We start from the raw sequence: 19,809 nt of genomic DNA, 5'->3' as shown, positions 1-19,809 counted from the left end.
AATGGCTGTTCACTGAGGATCACTCGGGGACGCTGACTTGACACCCTCCTAGTCTGAGGAACTGACGCGCTTTGCTTAGAATCTGAATCGAGACACAATGCAAGAAAGATGTGCATAGATGATGAACTCGGCTGCTCTTCCAACTGGGGATGTTGACTGATTAAATCTGCTCTTGCAACTGGCCAGCTGTTAGCCAGAGGCATGAGGGATGGCTTAATTTACTTTAAGAAGATAAAGCATAGAATGAGTTGGATCATGGGGATCCAGAAAGCAGTAATCAATCTTAAGGTAAGAGGGGCAAGAACTAATTTTCATTTTTTAATGTGGGTAATTATTTAAGTACTCTGAGTTATCCAATCTATAATTCTCCTTTAAAATGTTTTTCTGCTGAGCTTAAGTTCTTATAACATTCAAGGAATAATAGTTTGGACTATACAATATTATAGGGATTAAATAATATTTAAGAGAGAAAGAGGAAGTAAATTAATGATTTTATTTAGGTGAATGATAGGTAAGAATAAATCAAAGGCAAACATTTGTCTTACTGACACATGTATTTCAGGGGATTAACTTTAGATGATGATTATTTGCCCACCTTAATTAACGATAGCCCAGCTAGGACCTAGGGATTTTAGAATAATAATTATGATGCATTAAACACTCTTTAAGGTGATAAACCTTTTAGCTAAACTTTTCTTAACATTTGAAATACAGAATATTTAATATATGCCTTTTTTAGAAAAATGCAAATAATATCTACATTCACACCTATATATAGGCTGAGTTGATAGAATATATATTGTAGAAATGTAAAGGTAAACCTCTAAGTATCCTAAATATATTCTATTACTAAAATACCTTATAATTTAACATAAAATTTCCTAATAGTACTATACTTTAGAAGATACTATGTAGCAGAGAGATATTTCATTAGCATTGGGGCAATAGGTCTAGTAATTATTCAAATCAAATTTAGTAACAAATATAAATGTATCTCTGTGTGTAAATGTGTATGTGTGTGTTTATACACCTTCAAAAATAATCGTGAGTAGAGTTAAAGAATGAAAAGATATAATAAAATTCAAGGACAGTAAGAGAAAGCAAAGATTAACAGAAAGGCAGTATTAAAAAAAGACAAAGAGAATAAAAAACAGTAATAGGTGCTGTGAGTAATCTTTAGACAAACCTCAGGGGAAAATCATCTGTTTAGGGGATATATGATCCACACGTGATTTAGAGGGCCGAGGCCATATGGCGTGGTGGAAAAGCCCAGGGTTTTGAAAACAGGTAGTTCTTTTTTCAGCTCCATTACTTGGTGCTAAGTGACTACACAAGTTACTTAAACGTTTGGCCCCAGAAACTTTGTAAAAAGGAAATTAATAACACTCATCTTTTTGCATTATTGTATAGATCCAACTCCAAATTATATATCAAGATATAGGCAAATATTCAATCAGTGGTGTCAAATCTAAGGATAAAACCTAGTTACCAATAATTTAGTTGTATAAGATTTCAGAACTACTTTCTTACTTTAAGAAGATTTTGAAGAAGGACAAAACTACCAAGAAAACCATTTCTCCTATTTCGGGCATTAACCTGTTTTTTCTGTTTTCTAACCTCTCAAATGTGTCCCAACATTCTGCCAGTCTGTAAGGTTTTCTATGGAAATTAAGCGATCGTATTTCTCAAACTACCCTATATGGTCTTTCTTGCACAAAGGTTTGATCTTCTTTCTCTCCCAGTTTGATGTTTTTTGGGGATCGCAGGCCCAGAGAAGCTACATGACAGTGAGCATCCCAAAAGGCGGCTCTGGGATTAGCCGTGAATCTTCTGCAGTGAGAACACTGCGGCCGAGTGCGGGGCCTCCCGTTCCTTTGCGTTCTGTACTTAGCTGTTCTGTTGCTTTACTGTGCTCCTACCTAGGTGGTGGCTGCGGTGACAGGGAGGCAGCAATGTTTTGATAGGGGACTTTTCCTCTTGTGCCTGAAGGACTTGTGAAATTTTATGTTACTGACTTGAAGGAAGTGGATGACAACTTCATAGAATTAATTTTTCTTCCTACATTAAAATGAGAGGAAGAAAGGTGAGAGACATGTATAACCAAATGTGGACGGTAATATCCTTACTCTACTTGACCTGTAATGATTTTTAGAACACACATTCTTAATGAGTTCAAGAATTTAAAAATACCATAATTTTTTCAAGAAGGGAGGAAAGGGACCAGGAAATTAAAGAGAAACGACACCACGTGAGTTACCTGTCAGGTTCCTTTCACACCAATGTCTGTCACCACATTAGGAATCAGGGGCTTCCGGAGTTGAAGAAATGAACTTATTTGTGGATAACCTTCATACCTTCAACTATCCTGATACAGGAGAAACTGGCCCTCCTTTTGTCTACAGAGGTAGTAGCTCTTCGTGCATGTCCGAATGTTTATGACCTCAACATAGGGTAGGTTGAGAAATATGATTCCTTAATTACTCAACTGCACCCCTGTGTTAAAATCTGATTTGACTCTCCTCGTCACAGATTTGGCTTTCATAAATGACATAAAACAACACGTGCCTGCACCAATTTCTGTATTAATTTGGCATTGTTTCTGCCTGCTAAAGACTTTTAAAAAGCCCTTCCCCATGGCAGTGTCCCCTTCGGTTTCCCGGGAAAGCCAGGGCTCATTTCAGCTCATGGTGTGCTCGGGCAGCTGCCAGACCAGATGGCTTACTGCTGGGCGTTGTGTCTGATGTGAGTTTGGGGACATGGTCAGACTACTTCGGAAATATTTAATTTCTCCAAATGCTTAAATCTTCAACTTGCTGTCAGTTGTGACAAATTTATTACATTCTTGATGCTTGCAGGTATCACAATGTGCAAATACTTCTTAAGAGCCATAAATATTAAAGGTATATGTTTTTCTTCTTTCACTGTATTTATTTCATTTTCTGCTTATATATTTTAATAAATAATTTTCTTTTCCTCCTTAATTCTGCACTTATTCTTCTTAAACTAAAAACTAAGTTGCTTTATAAACTATATAAAGGATACATCTTTGACTCCAGATAAGTTCCACTGTATTACAAGTTTCATTGTTATGTATTTTTTTATTGCATTGTAGATGCTTTTTGTTTGCTCTGTGATCCAAAGTTATTTGGAAATCAATTAATTTTGCTTGTTATTCTATTATCAGTTTCTAATTGATTTGGATTATGGATTATGGTAATAACATGGCTGACAAAAATCTAGGCTTTGTACTTTCTAAAGATTTCTTTCTGGCCATCGTAAAATGCTTATGTGGGGTATGTGTGTGTCGGGGGTTGCTCTCTGATAATCTAATACTCTTACTTAAGTTGACTACTAAATTATTGAATTTCTGAATATCTTTACGTTTTTTGAATTTCACTATTTGTCAAATTCTGAAAGAAGTAAATATCCCATGTAATTCTATTTAAGAGTTCTGTCTTGAATTTCTAATATACTTTTACTTTGCCTTGATGATTGTTTAGTGCATTCAGGTTTACTTTAGATTTATGACGTATCTTTTATCTATTTCTTTAATGATTAATTATTATATAATACATATCTTCAATATTTATTGCTTTTAATTTTAAATATTTTATGTGAATTTGCCTCTCAAACATTCATGTGTGTGCTTTAATTTGCAGGTGTGTATATTTGTTTTTTTTTCAATCTTTATTATTTTGTTTCAAGAATGTTTATTATAAAAAAGATATTTTGTACCAGGTAAGGTGGCTCTTGCCTGTAATCCAAGCACTCTGGGACGCCAAGCAGGAGGAACCCTTAAGCTCAGGAGTTAGAGACCAGCCTGAGCAACAGTGAGACCCTGTCTCTACTAAAAATAGAAAAATTAGTCTGGTGTTGTGGTGGGCATCTGTAGTCCCAGCTGCTTGAGTGGCTGAGGTAAGAGGATCACTCAGGCCCAAGTGTTTGAGGTTCCTGTGAGCTATTATGCCACGGCACTCTACCCAGGGGCATATAGTGAGACTCTGTCTCAAATAAATAAACATTTGGCTCCCACTTAAATAGGTACAATGTGAGGGCATATGACACCCTCTGGATGAGGAGCACAGCTATAGCAGAGACTCCAGCTAACAAATGCAAACACTGTAACCTAATTATACCCTCACGTTAATCTGAAATAAAAAAATTAAACCTCCCAAAAAGTAAATAAACATTTTGCTAAGGTTATGCAAAGGTTCCCTTTGATCCAATTCAAATATCTATAATTTTAATACAATAATTAATCTGTTTTTCTTTAGTTTAAAATACATATGCTTTATTATTTTTCTTCCACCTTAGTTAATGTCTATTGCAATATTTATCTTACTTTTTCTTTTTTTCTATTTTCTAATTTGATCTATCCATCCAACTTTATTACACACATTATTTTATTTTTGTAAACATTTCTGAGATCTTCTAATGAAAAGTGCATCGCAGGGTTAATGATGATGGCGTTAGTATTTCACACCTACTTTTTTCAAAGTTTTATTTACCTTCTTAATTTGGCCTGTATAAGGCAGGTACTTATTACAGAAATGGACTTCAATAAAATTTCTGTCCAGTGCCAGGGTGACTTGTAGGAATCCTGGACAGATAGACATTTCTTCCCGCTTAACACCTGCCTTCTGAAAAAATATTCATGCTAATTTCATCACTGGGCAAGTCCAATTATCTGAATTTCTATTTTTATATAAAAGTTCAGAGTATTCAGACATGCTCTCTAGGACAGTGGTTCTCAACCTTCCTAATGCCGCAGTTGAGAACCACCGCTCTAGGACAACTCTACAATCATCACTTCTTAATCCAAATTTGTATCCAAAGAACTTTCTTTCTGAAGATGAAGCCATTCTATTTGAAACTGCTGATTGCAGACGTGTGATGGCAAACTGACCCTGGTATCGGTGAACTGCAAGCACGAGGGGCGGGAGACCTGCTCCGCTCTTCCTTGAGAGGTGTTCTCTTCATTCATGCTCAGGTTACTTTTCCATTCTTCTTGTTAGTTTAAAACAAGGGTTTACGTTTTCACTGTTAAAAGACAGGAAACTAACCATGGAAAAAATTACAAGCCCTCCCAGAGTGGCGTTCTTCTCAAATTAAAACAAACCAAAATAAAAAAAAAGCATAAAAGGGGCCATGCCAGTGGCTCAGAAGTAGCCACCAGCCCCATCTATCAAGTGGCAGGTTTGAACCCGGCCCTGGCCAAACTGCAACAACAAAAAAATAGCTGAGCATTGTTGTGGGTGCCTGTAGTCCCAGCTACTCAGGGAGGTGGAGGCAAGAAAATAGCCTAAGCCCAAGAGCTGGAGGCTGCTGTGAGCTCTGATGCCACAGAACTCTACCAAGGGCGACAGAGTGACACTCTTGTCTCTTAAAAAAAAGAAGAAGAAGAAAGAAAAGAAGCATAAGAAAAATATGAGTAATCTTAAAATTCTCCTGCAGTAGTTCTGACAATTAAATGGTGTAAGTCCAGCATTTGGGAAAGTACTTTCATATAACACTAGTGAAATTAAAAAATAAATTAGAATGAATAATAGTCTTTATATACCTTTTAATATAAAAATTCTAATATGTAATGTGTGGTGCAGCCTTAGAAAGTACACATATAGAACTGATAAAATTTTCTGATTTTCAATTTGTCAATAATAAAGATAAAGGCATCTGGAATATTATTGTACCCTTGACTATTTTGAAATTTTTATATGGGATATACAATCAACTGTGAACATTTGAAAACAGAATTGCAAAAGATTTGGAAGCATGCATTTCTTTAACAATGTAAGCATTTTTTGTCTTTGTATGAGCAATTCAATTATTTTGTTTCTGAAATAAATTAAGTAAAGCTTATTGAGTCTGATCAGCCCTTGTTCCCAGGGAATTGCAGTTCAATTTCATTTTTAATTAGAATTGAACATCGTGGTTTTCTCAGCACTGGTAAGCAAGATCTAGCAATAAAGTATGTACTTAATTTGTATTAAGTTTCTGAAATTTAGTGTAGAGAGTAAGTAATATGTCTGGTTAATATTTAAACATCTCACAATGTTCTATTGTAGACATTTCCATTTATAAATGCACCTGCTCTATAACAAATTACTTTCACTTTCCAATAAACCTGTTATCACAACATGAGCAAAACTTATTCAATTAAAAGAGAAAACAAAGTAAAATAATTATTTACTCCCATTTGATGTGCACAGTAGCTTATAAGGGTTCTGTAAACGCCTAAGAAAGGTAGACACACTGGCTGAAACAGCCTGTTGCTTAAAGATTACTGCTTTAATCAAATCTAGATGTAGTCATATGGGATAGGCCTTTCTGTAGAGAAAAACATTCTCTCATGAGAGAAGAGAGACATATTTGCTGTTGTAAGAAGCCCAAATGGAGAGAAGCTGTAAATTATAAGATCAGTTGTGCTAATATTTTCTCCTCTTGCAGTTTTTCATACCTGTTTCTATTTTGTGACATGACTGTCCCATCTTATTCCTCACATCAAGGCTACTTGAGGACCTTACGTCTAAGGCATGTTTTTTCTTCATTTCTGTACACTCAGATTTTGGGCTGATGTGATCTCTGCCCAGAGTCCTGTCTAAATACAGTCCCAGCAGGGGATAAAGGAGTAGGGGCAGAGGGCTCAGTCACCAGGACTATGGTCCTTTGAAATATTAATAATACTTAGCACGGTACTCCTAGACGTCTGTGATGAGAAAGGCAGCAGGTTAACAGTTAATGTGGCGTTCACATGGTAGGTACAGAGAAAATGGACATGTGCTACCTTAACTTTTTAAGTAATATCTAAGATCTAAGCAAAAATATACATGTATATAATTTATTTCTTCATTCCTAAGGGAATAGTGATGCTCAAGAAAATCAAAAGCCTTTCTGGGCCCGGGACGTGGGAGCTGTGTAACCTCTGAGGGTTTGTACTGTAAAAAGACTTTGTCAATTTCTGCCAGACGGGATTGCAAAGGCAGTTGGTGACCTAGAAAGAGGAGAGACACGTCAGAGACGTGCACTCTGTCCTTCAACTGTGAAATCAGAAATTATAACAGGGGTATTCTTTCAGTTCTAACTGAATTGTCTACATGAAGTACACATCTGATTTGCTCTAAGTAATTCAAGTCCATGTATGTGTAATTCTTGATCATATCCAGAAGTGAGAATATCCCTTAGCTGTTTTGTTTCCAGTTATTCATCCTATGTTATAATTACATAAGTAAATTTCAGGAGAGGCTAAAAATTATGTATTTATGAAGTAGGTTGCTTCTTTTTGTATTTTTTTCTTTCCTTTTTTGAGACAGAGTCTTACTTTGTTTCCCTTGGTAGAGTACCGTCGCGTCATAACTCACAGCAACCTCGAACTCCTGGACTCAAGTGATTCTCATACCTCAGCCTCCTGAGTAGCAGGGGCTACAGGTGCCCACCACAACTCCCAGCTATTTTTCAGAGACAAGTTCTTACTCTGGCTCAAGCTGATCTGGAACTCCTGTGCTTGGGCAATCTACCCACCATCTTCCCAAGTGCTGGGGTTACAGGCATGAGCCACTATGCTCTTGCTGCTCCTTGTAAAAGAGAAAAATAAACAATAACAAATATTGTGTTTTCCTAATTGGTAAAGAAAATGCAATAAACTATCCTAATTTTAAAAGACATAAGCTAATATTATAAATAGTTCTAGAATTATAAAAAGTGATGAATCATAATTCATTTGGGAACAAACTTATAGATGAACCGAGAGACCTTACGACTCTTGGTTCTTTCAGTCAAACAACAAAACACCAGCGCAGCCTGGTAATGTACAGACAAGGATGGAACAACAGTAAAAGGCACCTTTAAGTTGTATCGATGTTTACTTTTGGAACATCTTTTTATTCAGCGTAGCTAAGTTGTTTCTGTTTTTCTTCTTCCCTGATATTATTCCCTGCCCCCAAACAAATGCCACACAATTACACCCCTCAATTATCTATCCGTTTCCCTCTTCTTTTTCCTTATCATCCAATCAAATAAGCAAATAATAAAATATGGAGGACAAAACTTCACACGTGGCATAGCATTTTACGCCTCCCAAATCTTACAGACATACTACCTCCTTTGACTCTCCCAGGCACTTTGTGTAATTGGCAGGGCAGATGCCAACCCTTTTTGTGAAGGAGAAAATTAAACTGTAGAGCTTTGCAGTGGTGTGCTCAGATTGCTCGCCTAATCCTGGTTCAGGGCAGGACCTTTTACTCTTAGTACAGGCTTTTTCATCTGCCTTATTACTTCCAAGCCAAGCTGCAGAAAAATGATGAGAAAAATTCAGATATATCACTAACAGCTTATAATACTACATGACATTTGCAAGCAATGCAAATTCAGAGTTTTTCAAATGAAATTTTAAAAGTAATTTGACATACACCTTTCATCTTAATGTTTCTTGTAATTCCTTAATATATTCTTGTTATATTCACCCACCTTGTAGGAGACCTATATATACACATTTTTAAGAGAACACTGCCCCAAACTGACTTTAGTTTTTCTTTGTCTTAATAGGATGATTCATAATGCTGCAAATTGCCAACATTGAACATCAAATACAAACACATCTATAACCAAATTTTTTCTTTTGCATATAAGAAAATTGGGAGCTCTGTTTAGTATTTCAGTTATAGAGACAATTTTGTAGGCAGTAGAAATAGAAATATTGAATGCAGATTCTTATGCAAATTGAAAATCAGAAAACTATGTCAGTAAAGCTAAACCAAGAACTAATTCCAGAGACATTTCATTCTCATTATTATCCACCAGTTTCTCTCCATTCATTATGACTTGAATTAAATATGCTTTTAGTTAAGAATTCTGGTAACATAATAAAATTAAAAATATAATAAATTGTTAAAGACTAAAAAGTAACGAACTCTAAACTTTTTCTCTGGTCTTTCTTATTCAACTGAAAAATTATATGAACCCAGAGACGCAGACATGTTGACATATGAGGTTCCACCTCTCTCCTCCTGTCTCTTCCCCTCTCTCATAAGATTTCATTCATAAGCACTAAAAGTATGTGTTGGTGAATCAGAAGCTTGGTCTTTATGCCTTAATTTCTAAGTATGCATAGTACTAGTATTCTTGGTTCCCTCTGAACATGATTTGATTGGTTTAAAAGCAGCAGTATATCTATAGATGAAAAAATTTCGCATAAGTGGTAATATCAGCAATGTATTTATTAATAACAGCTGTCTATTTTCCCCAACATTGGCTATGAGGAATGGAATCATGATAGAGAAATTGTTAAAGCCAAATGCACTTTAGTCTTTCCAATTCATTAACCACCTTGAAGAAGAAAATATCTTATACCTCTGTGTTTCCTAGGCCCCAAATACCTTTTTATGAAAATAAAGAGATTTAGGGAAATAATTTCTAGTCACCTCTGGCACTGTCTCCTCAACATAGAATCTGGACTACTATATCCACTACACAGGTGTGGATCCACCGTGAGCAGGAGACATAAGGAGCTCAGAAATAAAATAGTTCTAGAATCATCCTCAACGTTCTGAAGCTGGGTTGGAAAAATTACATCATGTTTTTAAAGATTTTTTTTTCTAATGATTGGGCCTCTTCCATGCCACAACTATTGCAAGAGTTGTCAAATAACTTAACAAAAATTTAAAAAAAATTGCAAAATGACATTTTTTTTTCATTATTTGAAAGTAATATGGCTTGTTGGGGAGAAGCACAGGAAAATAAATTATGAGGACACATTTTTTTCAGAAATCTATAAACTGTTTGATCTTGATATAGTGAACTTTGTGTCTTTACTGTCTTATAATCGTTACAAGGTTATTCTGAGACATTAGTTTAAAGTGGAATAAAAAGTAAACACAGAAAGATATCTTACAAAGTGGAGGTCCTCCCTCCATACCTGCCTCCCTCCTTCCCTCCCTCCTGCCCTCTCTCCTTCCCTCCCTTCCTTTCTTCCTATTTTAATGATAAAAATCGAAGATTCTTTTCACAACTCTGCAGCAGCCTTAACTTTCTAAATAACTTTAACTTTTTCTTTATAAGAACAGGAGGTTATTGCTTCTTATTAATCTCACATATCAAGTAAAGCAATTTGAAATCCTAATTAAAGGTGTTCAGTGAATTTGAAGAAGAGTGATGTGATTATACCTTGGATATACTCAGTCTGATTACAGTGAATTTCCCTTACCATACCATAATAGTCTTTTTTAAAAAAATTTTAACTAACAAAGAAAGGTGAGTTTATTTCTGAAACATAAAAAAGCAAACAGGAATTTTACAAACCTTTTTAGTGGCTTCTTACACTACAATATATAAGTAAAGGGCCGTGCTGCAAACCTATTAATAAGAAGAAATCGGTAGAAGAAAGAATAACATTTGAACTTCCAAAGTGAAAATATTTGCTTACAAAGTGATCATATATTTTGCCTAATATTTTTATTTTTCACATATACCAGAATTATTTAAGGAGTAAGAATGTACTATGAAATGTTAAATTCATACTTCTTAAGTTTATTTGTATACAAATAATTCTTACATAAATTCTTACTATAGGAATGAATCTTTAAACAGTCCCAATCTATTATTTTAATACATTTTAATCCCCATGACAGGAATTTGTAAAACTCCAGGTCTTTTAACAATCTGAATAAACAAGCATATAATTCTCTATTGATCTCAGTGTCTGCTCAGGAAGCAGATCACAGCAAGCAGGATCCTGTGTGTTTTATAAATTCCCCCGTTAGCCAGTCTGTTTGTCTTCATACAGGATGGCAAATTCAGAAAATTGCAGTTTGATCTCTGGCCTTAGTACTTATTAGCTCTGACCCTGGGCCATTTCTTTAACCTTCATGAGGCACAATTTCAGCAACTACATGATGGAAATTGAAATGAATTATCTCAAATGGTCTGAATGAAAATCAACAAGTAAGAGATAATGCCTGGCCCAGAGTAGATGTATAGTAAGTCCTTGACGGTTTGGCTTTAAGTTGACTCAAAAGACCTAGATTCTAATCACAGTTATGGTTCTGAATCTTTGTAGAGAATATCTAATATCTGGTACACATATTCCTCATGTGGGAGTATCAGTTTGCCTGGCTGCCATACAAAATACCACGGACAAGGTGGCTTCAACACAAAAATTTATTTTCTCATAATCTGGAGCCTGGAAGTCCATGGTCAGTGTGCCCAGAGCTGAGGTTTCTTCTGAGGGCTCCCTGTGTCTTGCAGGAGGAAGGCTGATTTTCTCTGTGCCTGGCCACCTCGGGGCTACCTTCCTCCTCTTAGATGAGTTTGCTGGTCATCATGGATAAGGGGCCACCCGTGTGACTCATTAAACTTTAGTTACCTTTTTTAAAGGTCCTATTTACAACTACAGTCCCATTCTCAAGTATACTAAGGGTTAAGGCTTCAATATCTGCATTTTGAGGGAATGCCCGTCCATCCATGACACTGGGCCTTGAATTTATCAAAAAAAATAAGGTCTTGTTTTTCTATTATATTCATTCCCTTGCTCTCCACATGAGGGTTCAGAGACCTTTTCTAGCTGTGGAAGCTGTATGAATTATCTCCAGTCTTGGACTAATATCTTGAAGAAGCTAAATAATGGAAAGAATCACAAGTGTCCTCCTTTGGTTCTTGACATCAAGAGGACAGTTTGGGAATGTCACGCATGTGGGCAGCAAAAATAGAAGGAGCAACATCAAGAGGTGCCACTGAATGGTCCAGAGGGTGAGCCGACAGCTTTAGAGCTTCTGCGAATGAATTAAAGCCTAGATGTGGAATTCAGCTGCTATTCCCCTGCTAGACACTGTGAACAAGTAGGTGGTTTAAATGACAATGACAGCAGTGTCCTCCTTCTGGACTAGAGATGATTTGTTAGCTGAAAGGTAACAACAGAAGTCAATGAGGAGAGAAGTTAGGTAGCAGAAATCAAAAAGGGCTCCTCTCAGTTTTACCCTCCCCATTTTGGCTTTCTTTAATTGATTTTTTTTCTGAACATCTGATTACTGTGCAGCCCTCCAGTGCCTAGATTCCCCCTGTTCAGGGCACTGGGAATGTAAACCTATGGCAGAGCATTCTCAGGTGCCAGACCACTCTTCCTAAGGGAAGAATCCCCAAGAAATGTGGAGTTTTGTAAGGTCTGTTCAATGATTGCTGTGTCCTGCCTATGGATTGCTAGTACCATTTATTTTAGAGTTGATTATTTGGCAAATTATAGGACCTAGGTTTATATGTATACTATACATAAGGAGAATGTATAGGTATGATTCATAACAAGAAAAATGGAATCATCCACTTTGGAGGTGGTCAAAGACCTTTAACATCTATATGACCCTGTCACTGAGACAAAAAACACACGTTGGAACACCAGTGGGCTGGTCTCTGCCACTCTCTTTATCTATACTCTTGGATAGATAGACAAAACAAGACAAAACAAAAATCAAAGAAAAACAATCCTATTCTTAATTATGTATTTTTATAGAAGAATAGGGAGAACATAGCACATTTAATTAAATGTATTGCTTTTAAAATTTTAAGAACAAGCTGGCTTAATACTTACACTCAAATTCTAACGATATATAGGAGATGTCACAACTGAATGTATGAAGTTTTCCTGCCGGGAAGTGTGAACAGCAGAGCAAACTAATAATATTCATGTTATAGTTGCAGCTTATACAATATGGTTTTCAGTCATTCATTCATTAGTTTATTCTTTTGTTGATGCAAATACTAACTTAATCATATCTCCACAAAAATAGGAAAATACATTTTGTGCCAGTCACTCTCCCATGCACTGGATAGATAATAGGAAGCTATCACACTGTGGTCACAAGCTAGCGCTGCCAATAGTATTCACCAAATCATGTTAAATTCCTAAGAAGAAAAACAAAATAAAATTTAACCAATGCACTTGGGTCACAATGAGTGCTTGGAGTGATGTGATGTTATTGTTGCTGGTGGTGGAGCTATGATGTAGCTTGAAGAACTTGGCTGACCCTGGTACAGAAACTGCAAAGTGTCACAGGATGACTAGGGGCCATTTCTCAGTTACTAGTCTAGCGGCTCCTTGAGACACCTTGTCCCCTGAGATGTTAACACTCATGAAACTCAGGCAATAGTCACGCTGGCTCAGCACTAAAGGGTTCTTTGAGTTAAATAAAAGAGGGTGGGGGTATATGTATAGGGGTTGATTTTATGATCCTGATATTCATTAAAAACACAATGTGAAATATACATATATCCACATATGTAATGAGTAATTCTTAGTTATGGAAGAATTAGAAATTATCATTGGTGGACATTTTTAATAAACATGATTGGTAAATTTACATAATGTTTAAATTCTCTTTGGGGAATAAAATACAGTTGAAGTACCTATTAAAATAGGAATAGTCCCACTGTAATGACAGAATGCTAATAGCTGTATTAAAATAGTACTCACTTAATCCTGAATAATTACGTAACTGTCAATACATTTTAGGGCATAAACAGTGTGAAATAGTTTTAAAGATAAAATTCACATTTCATACCACAACATTAAATTAGACCTATGAGGTGACCCCACTTCTCAGGAATTATACCCCCGGTGAAATCATCCCCCAGGCTGTATCAGTCTGTGAGAGGTGCTGGGAAGGGCTGACCACTCTTACCTGCACCGCCAGATGACGCAGCTGGCCACCCAGTGACAGTGGGCTTTATATCTTGCGCACTGACTTGCCCTTGAATACGTTTTGAAAAGTATAATCCCACCAGAGTAGAAGATCTCTTGAATGTTTAAACCAACCCTAGCCTTAGTATGTTCAAAATGCAATGTTAGCAAAACCCAGGAACACTTTTCACTGGATTTAATGTAGTCAGTGCCCTCTATTATTAACTTCACTGGAAATCCAGCAATCATTTCTGAAATTAAGAGCTGTTGAATTAAGCAATTGAATTAAAAGCTCTATGATGGCTAACAACAGATGGTACCAGAACTAAATTTGACAGCTCTAAGTAGGTGTCCACTTCAGGTCCACACATTCTAAGCAGAGGATGGAGGTGGGAGCCAAGCTGCATGCTGGGTATCCCTTCCGGGGAATAGCAGAGTGGAGATGTTTTCAAATAGTACATGACCAAACCCCAGTGTTTCTTTATAGCCCATTGACTATAGGAAAATATCATGTTATATACTTGTTGTAAAAGCATTCACGATGTACTACTAATATCCTCAGGAGAGAGGATGTGCCAGAGTATGGCACCTCTAGCATGTTATTTTTGACTAAGATAAATCTAAAAGAGTAGGTTTCATGAACTTTAACAGCCAAATGATTAGTTACTATACTGACCTTTAGAGAGGATTTTTGAGGACATTTTGACTATCCTACTAAAGCAGGGTCAGCAAAAAAAAAAAAAAAAAAAGTGTGGCTCAGCACGACCCTGTCTTGTGGTGGTGACATACGTCACTCACAGGACCACTGGCAGTGAGCCTGAACTTGGCCTTGCAGACCTTCCCTAGGCAGCCACTCTTTGCCATTTAATCAGAGTTAGCACTCAAGATGAAAATTTTTAGTCCTTCCATTGGTAAACTGAACTTCCTAAGAGTAGGGATCTTATCAAACTTATCTTTGATCCCTGCATTTTACCTGCACAAAAGTGATACCCAATATAAAATTGGAAATGGACAAATAGTCCAGGAATTTTCAAAGTATTAAAAAGCTTCTGCACAGCCAAAAGCACAGTAAGTAAAGCAAGCAGACAGCCCTCAGAATGGGAGAAGATATTTGCTGGTTATGTCTCCAACAAAGGTTTAATAATCAGAATCCACAGAGAACTCAAATATATTAGCAAAAGAAGAACAAGTCATCCCCTCTCAGGGTGGGCAAGGGACTTGAAGAGAAATTTCTCTGAAGAAGACAGGTACATGGCCTACAAACATATGAAAAAATGCTCACCATCCTTAATCATCAGAGAAATGCAAATCAAAACTACTTTGAGATATCATTTAATACCAGTAAGATTAGCCCATATCACAAAATCCCAAAATCACAGATGCTGGTGTGGATGTGGAGAAAAGGGAACACTTCTACACTGCTGGTGGGATTGCAAACTAATACATTCCTTTTGGAAAGACATCTGAAGAACACTTAAAGAACTAAAAATAGTCCTGCCATTTGATCCTATAATTCCTCTATTAGGTATATATCCAGAAGATGAAAAATCACACTACAATAAAGATATCTGTGTCAGAATTTTCATTGCAGCTCAATTCATAATTGCCAGGTCATGGAAGAAGCCCAAGAGCCCATCGATCCACGAATAGATCAATAAACTGTGGTATATGTACACCATGGAATACTATGCAGCCATAAAGAAAGATAGAGACTTTACTTCCTTCATGTTTACATGGATGGAGCTGGAAAATATTCTTCTTAGCAAAATATCCCAAGAATGGAAAGAAAAGTATCCAATGTACTCAGCCCTACTATGAAACTAATTTATAGCTTTCATAGAAAAGCTATAACCCAATTTTAGCCCAGGAAAATGGGGAGAGGGAGGGCAGGGGAGGGTGAGGGTGGGTGGAGGGAGGGTGATTGGTGGGATCACGCCAATGGTTCATCCCATAAGGGTACATGTGAATCTCTCTAAATGTAGAATATAAATGTCTTAACACAATAACTAAGAAAAGGACATGAAGGCTATGTTAACCAGTTGGGTGAAAGTACTTTAAATTATATACAGAAATGTTACACTCTACCCCATGATAGTATTAATGTATAGTGTTATGATTTAATAATAATAAAAAATATTTTAAAAAAGTAGTTTTTTACAAATAAGGCATTTTTAAAAGAAATGTGGCCAAAATCATGCAGAAATATATGTAACTTGACTTGTAATTAAAATATTTATTTTGATAAAATTTTTAGCTGTATTAGTAAATACATCTTTAAAATAATACATCAATGTTGTTGAGAGTGAAAGGGAATGAATGTTCCCATATGTAGCTGATAAGAATATAATTTGTTCTGGCGGCACCTGTGGCTGAAGGAATAGGGATTTTTCCTTAGCCCCATATACAGGGGTGGTGGGTTCAAGCCCAGCCCCTGCCAAAACTGCAAAATAAAAAAAAAAAAAAAAAAGAATATAACTTGTTCAGTAGCTTCCTGAAGGGAAAATAGACTGCTTACCATAAAGCATTCAAAAGGGAGTACTTTGACCCAGAAGTTCTTACCTATGGAATATATTTTATGATATATTTGGATGGATTTAGCTATGAGGAAGTTCATTGCAATATAATAGTTTGAAAATGAAAAATAATGTCTATGATCAGCAGTCATTGGTTAAATAGCATTTATGGGCTTTTTTATTGTGTATATATTATATATGTAACAGTATACAGCTATTAAAATAACATAGAAATGTAGGCATCAACACAGACAAATAAATGTTTATCAGTGAATGAAAAGAAATTGCAAAATAGCACTTATGATAAGGGCTTACTGTGTAAGTGTGTGGCATAAGCCCCAGTAAACTGTCCAGACACTCCAACATGTTAGCATTAACCACATCTTGATAGAGAGGATAACTGGACTTTTTTTTTCTTTGTATCTTTCTGTGTCTAGGGATCTGACTCAGTAATACTCTTGAATGCCTCCTCTGTGCCCGCTAAGAGCAAGGTAGAGCGCTTGGTAGAGAAGATAAACGTGGTCCCTGCCCTCATGGAGTGGGCAGGCCAGGGCTGGCCAGCGACGCAAGCTGCGGCCTTGCTCAGTGTACAAACCCCAATCAACAACATAGGAAGCAATTGGGAAGCGAAATACAGGTGTAACTAGAGCTGCACAAAGGGCAGTAACTAGCTGTGTTCATTATGACCTTTATTACCTCCCACTGGGAACAGAATTAGCAAATCAGAAAAAAAAAAGAATTCGCTAATCAGGATTCTTATTTCTCATGTCAGGCAGTTCACACTGAGAAAACTAATACTGTATGAACAAGCTCTTTAAAAAGTTAGAGAGAAACATGGGATGTTGTCGAATTCATCTGCCTCATCATATTTATCTGTTGTGTCTTTACTAAAGAGCAGAAAGGAATCTTTATATTAAGTATGTTTCAAACGAGGCAAACAGCGGCTATTTTCAGAACATGTAATTACAGGCACGGAGCGGGGGCTGATCTGGTCATGGAGAAGGGGCCCTGGCTCGGTTATATGTAACACCTCGGTTGCTGTGTCTGGAAGGTCCTGCTGGGGCATCCTGGGCAGAGACTAAGACGGATGGTGCACTGAGGGCCCTCGGGAGGTTGGGGACAGTGGCTACTTTCCCAACAGTGTGAAAGTCTTTCAACGTTGGAACAACTGGTCCGACAGCCTCAGCCAGGGGAGAAATAGGTCTCCATATTGCAGGTGATTTCTGCTTTAAGGAAGGACGCAGGAGTGGTCAGAACAACTCTCCTTTTAAAAGCAGAACCTTGTGTATGGTAGAGCGTCTGTTAATTCCAAAAAGTAGAAAGTTCAAATCTATTTAAACAATTAAAAAACAGAGTGAAGAGTTCCACGAACAGACAACTGAAATGAAATCTAAACAATAAGGGAATGCTGCCTAGACAGAGTAGAGATGGAGCGCCGGGAGAACAACCCTCTCACAGGACTTGGTGATTAGTAAATGTGAAATGTCTTCCTAGTTACAAAAATGTCTTCCTATTTCCTATTAGTAAAGATGAAATGTCTTCCTAGTTACAAAAATATATAGTTATAAAAATATATAGCCACAGTCACAAAATGGCAGCAGATGAACGTTAATGAGTGTGATAATATTTTAATAGACTGTTCCCCCCTTTTAGATTTCCTTATTGGAAAAGGCTGGATTTGGAGGCGTCCTTCTATATATTGACCCTTGTGATTTACCAAAGACTGCAAATCTTAGCCACGATGCCTTCATGGTGTCACTGAACCCAGGAGGAGACCCTTCCACGCCTGGTTACCCGAGTGTCGGTAAGTTTGTTCTCATTGTTATTATTCCTGTAGGCCACTTACTCGAAAGGTCGCCCCTTAGGAGTACAAGCTACCTAAGTTAATCAAGGGGTAGTAAAGTCAGATCATTCTTACCACTCCATATTTTAGCAGGTAAATTTTTTAAATTCTCAAAATTACAGAGTACCAACTTGTTAGAATAAAACTTTTTAAATGTCTATATTTATTTTATCTCAATAAGTTGCAGTATCATGTACAGATGACAAAGATTTTGTGTGTTCTTACTGGTTGATGATAAGATGAATCCATATCATGGGAGGACTCCATGTGCACAGATACGCAGGAGCATGTGTGCCTGGGGCTTGGGGGTGCTGTAATAATTTAATCTGCAAGTCCAGGGATATACATGGTCAGGTTAGGTGAGTAAAGAAGAAGGAAGAGGTGCTGAGAATAATCGACTTAACATTGTCAAATTTCCGGGCTAGGAGAAGCAACCTCACTGGTTTGGCCAGTCCTTGGTAGCATAGAAGTGGCTGTCCTTGCATCAAACACTTGTCTCTTTTCAGTAAGCTGTGCTTCTTAGACTGGGAATCATGCGGCGGAGAGGTTTTGTGATTTTGGCAGGTGCTCACTGCATCATTGAATTTCTGTCCAACATGTCATTGATGAATTTTCTGTTCATACAACTTGGCTGAGAATAAAGCCCTTTGAAATTTCTTCCAGGATGATACTGACCCATTTACTGTATTACGGAGATTGGTAATTAAACTAACCAAAAAAAAATGTGATTATTCAGGTGTTCTGCCAGTATTTTCTCTTTATTCCCCCAAAATATCACAATAGAATTTCCTAGTTATGTTACTCGGGTCCAGCTGTCCATTACCTCTGTATTAACTTTACAGTTAATAACTTTCACCAAGAAGGAAGAAAATTGAGTCAAATATGATTTATAATATACAAAGTTCATAGAGTCTACTGATACTTCTATACATTACAAAAGGACTCTTTCAGTAACCTATAGAAGAATGTTCTATAGAAGAATGGTGTGTACAGTCCTTTGTCTTGTCATTCCAGTTTTGAAATTAGAATTCATAGGTATCTGTCTATAATTTCTAGACATTAGAATTTGCAGGTATCTGTCTATAATTTCTAGATGTTAGAATTCATAGGTATCTGTCTACAATTTCTAGACATCAATGAAAACCCCAATCCACCGCTCTCATTTTCAAATGCTTTCACTATCTTGGGTTGTAATTCCTCAGATTTAGGAGGCTACAGTTGGCTGGTAACTCTTTGTGTCAAGTCAATAAGTTTCAATGCTGCCCAAAGCAGATACTTTATGAGTACTCTACATAAGCTGGAAAGTTGTCCCTTCTCTGCCTAGGTCTTTTCATAAAGGCTGAATTTAGTTATATCTAGTAAATGTTGGCAATCTCAAAACACCTTCTTTTCTATTAATTTTTTATTTTGAAGTAATTTAAACTTATCAAATAGTTGCAAGTGTAGTCATGTGGAATCTGTAAACTTTTATTAATATTAGAAGAGGCTAACTTCTAATACTAACTTCTTATATAACCATAGTGCAGCTATCAAAGACATAAAATTAACAATGATACAATGCTATTAGCTAATCACACAGATTATTCAAATTTGTTTAGAAACTCACACAGTTTTTGTTTGTAGTCCAGCGTTTAATCCAGAATTCCACACTGGATTTAGTTGGCTTATTTTCTTAATCTGCTCAAATTGGAAACAGCTTCTTAGTCTGTTATTTCACAGAATGTCCCTTAGTTGAGCGTGTCCATAACTTTCTAATGATTAGATTGTGGTCATACGTTCTTTTTTTTTTTTTT

The 19,809-nt window shown here is 36.6% G+C and overlaps 1 protein-coding gene across 1 annotated transcript in view; it reads left to right on the top strand.

Annotated features, from left to right (window-relative positions):
• Positions 1-19,809, top strand: part of NAALADL2 (N-acetylated alpha-linked acidic dipeptidase like 2) — a 979,797-nt gene that overhangs the window by 472,139 nt on the left and 487,849 nt on the right. Inside the window, exon 5 of the mRNA XM_003794285.3 lies at positions 17,827-17,977. Within this exon, the coding sequence (XP_003794333.2) occupies positions 17,827-17,977 (151 nt within the window). The remainder of the gene's footprint in view (positions 1-17,826; positions 17,978-19,809) is intronic.

The sequence above is a fragment of the Otolemur garnettii genome, unplaced genomic scaffold (genome assembly GCF_000181295.1).
Source record: "Otolemur garnettii isolate 467f Iridium unplaced genomic scaffold, OtoGar3 scaffold00078, whole genome shotgun sequence".
Lineage (NCBI taxonomy): Eukaryota > Metazoa > Chordata > Mammalia > Primates > Galagidae > Otolemur > Otolemur garnettii.
This window is presented reverse-complemented; position numbering and strand designations above follow the sequence as displayed.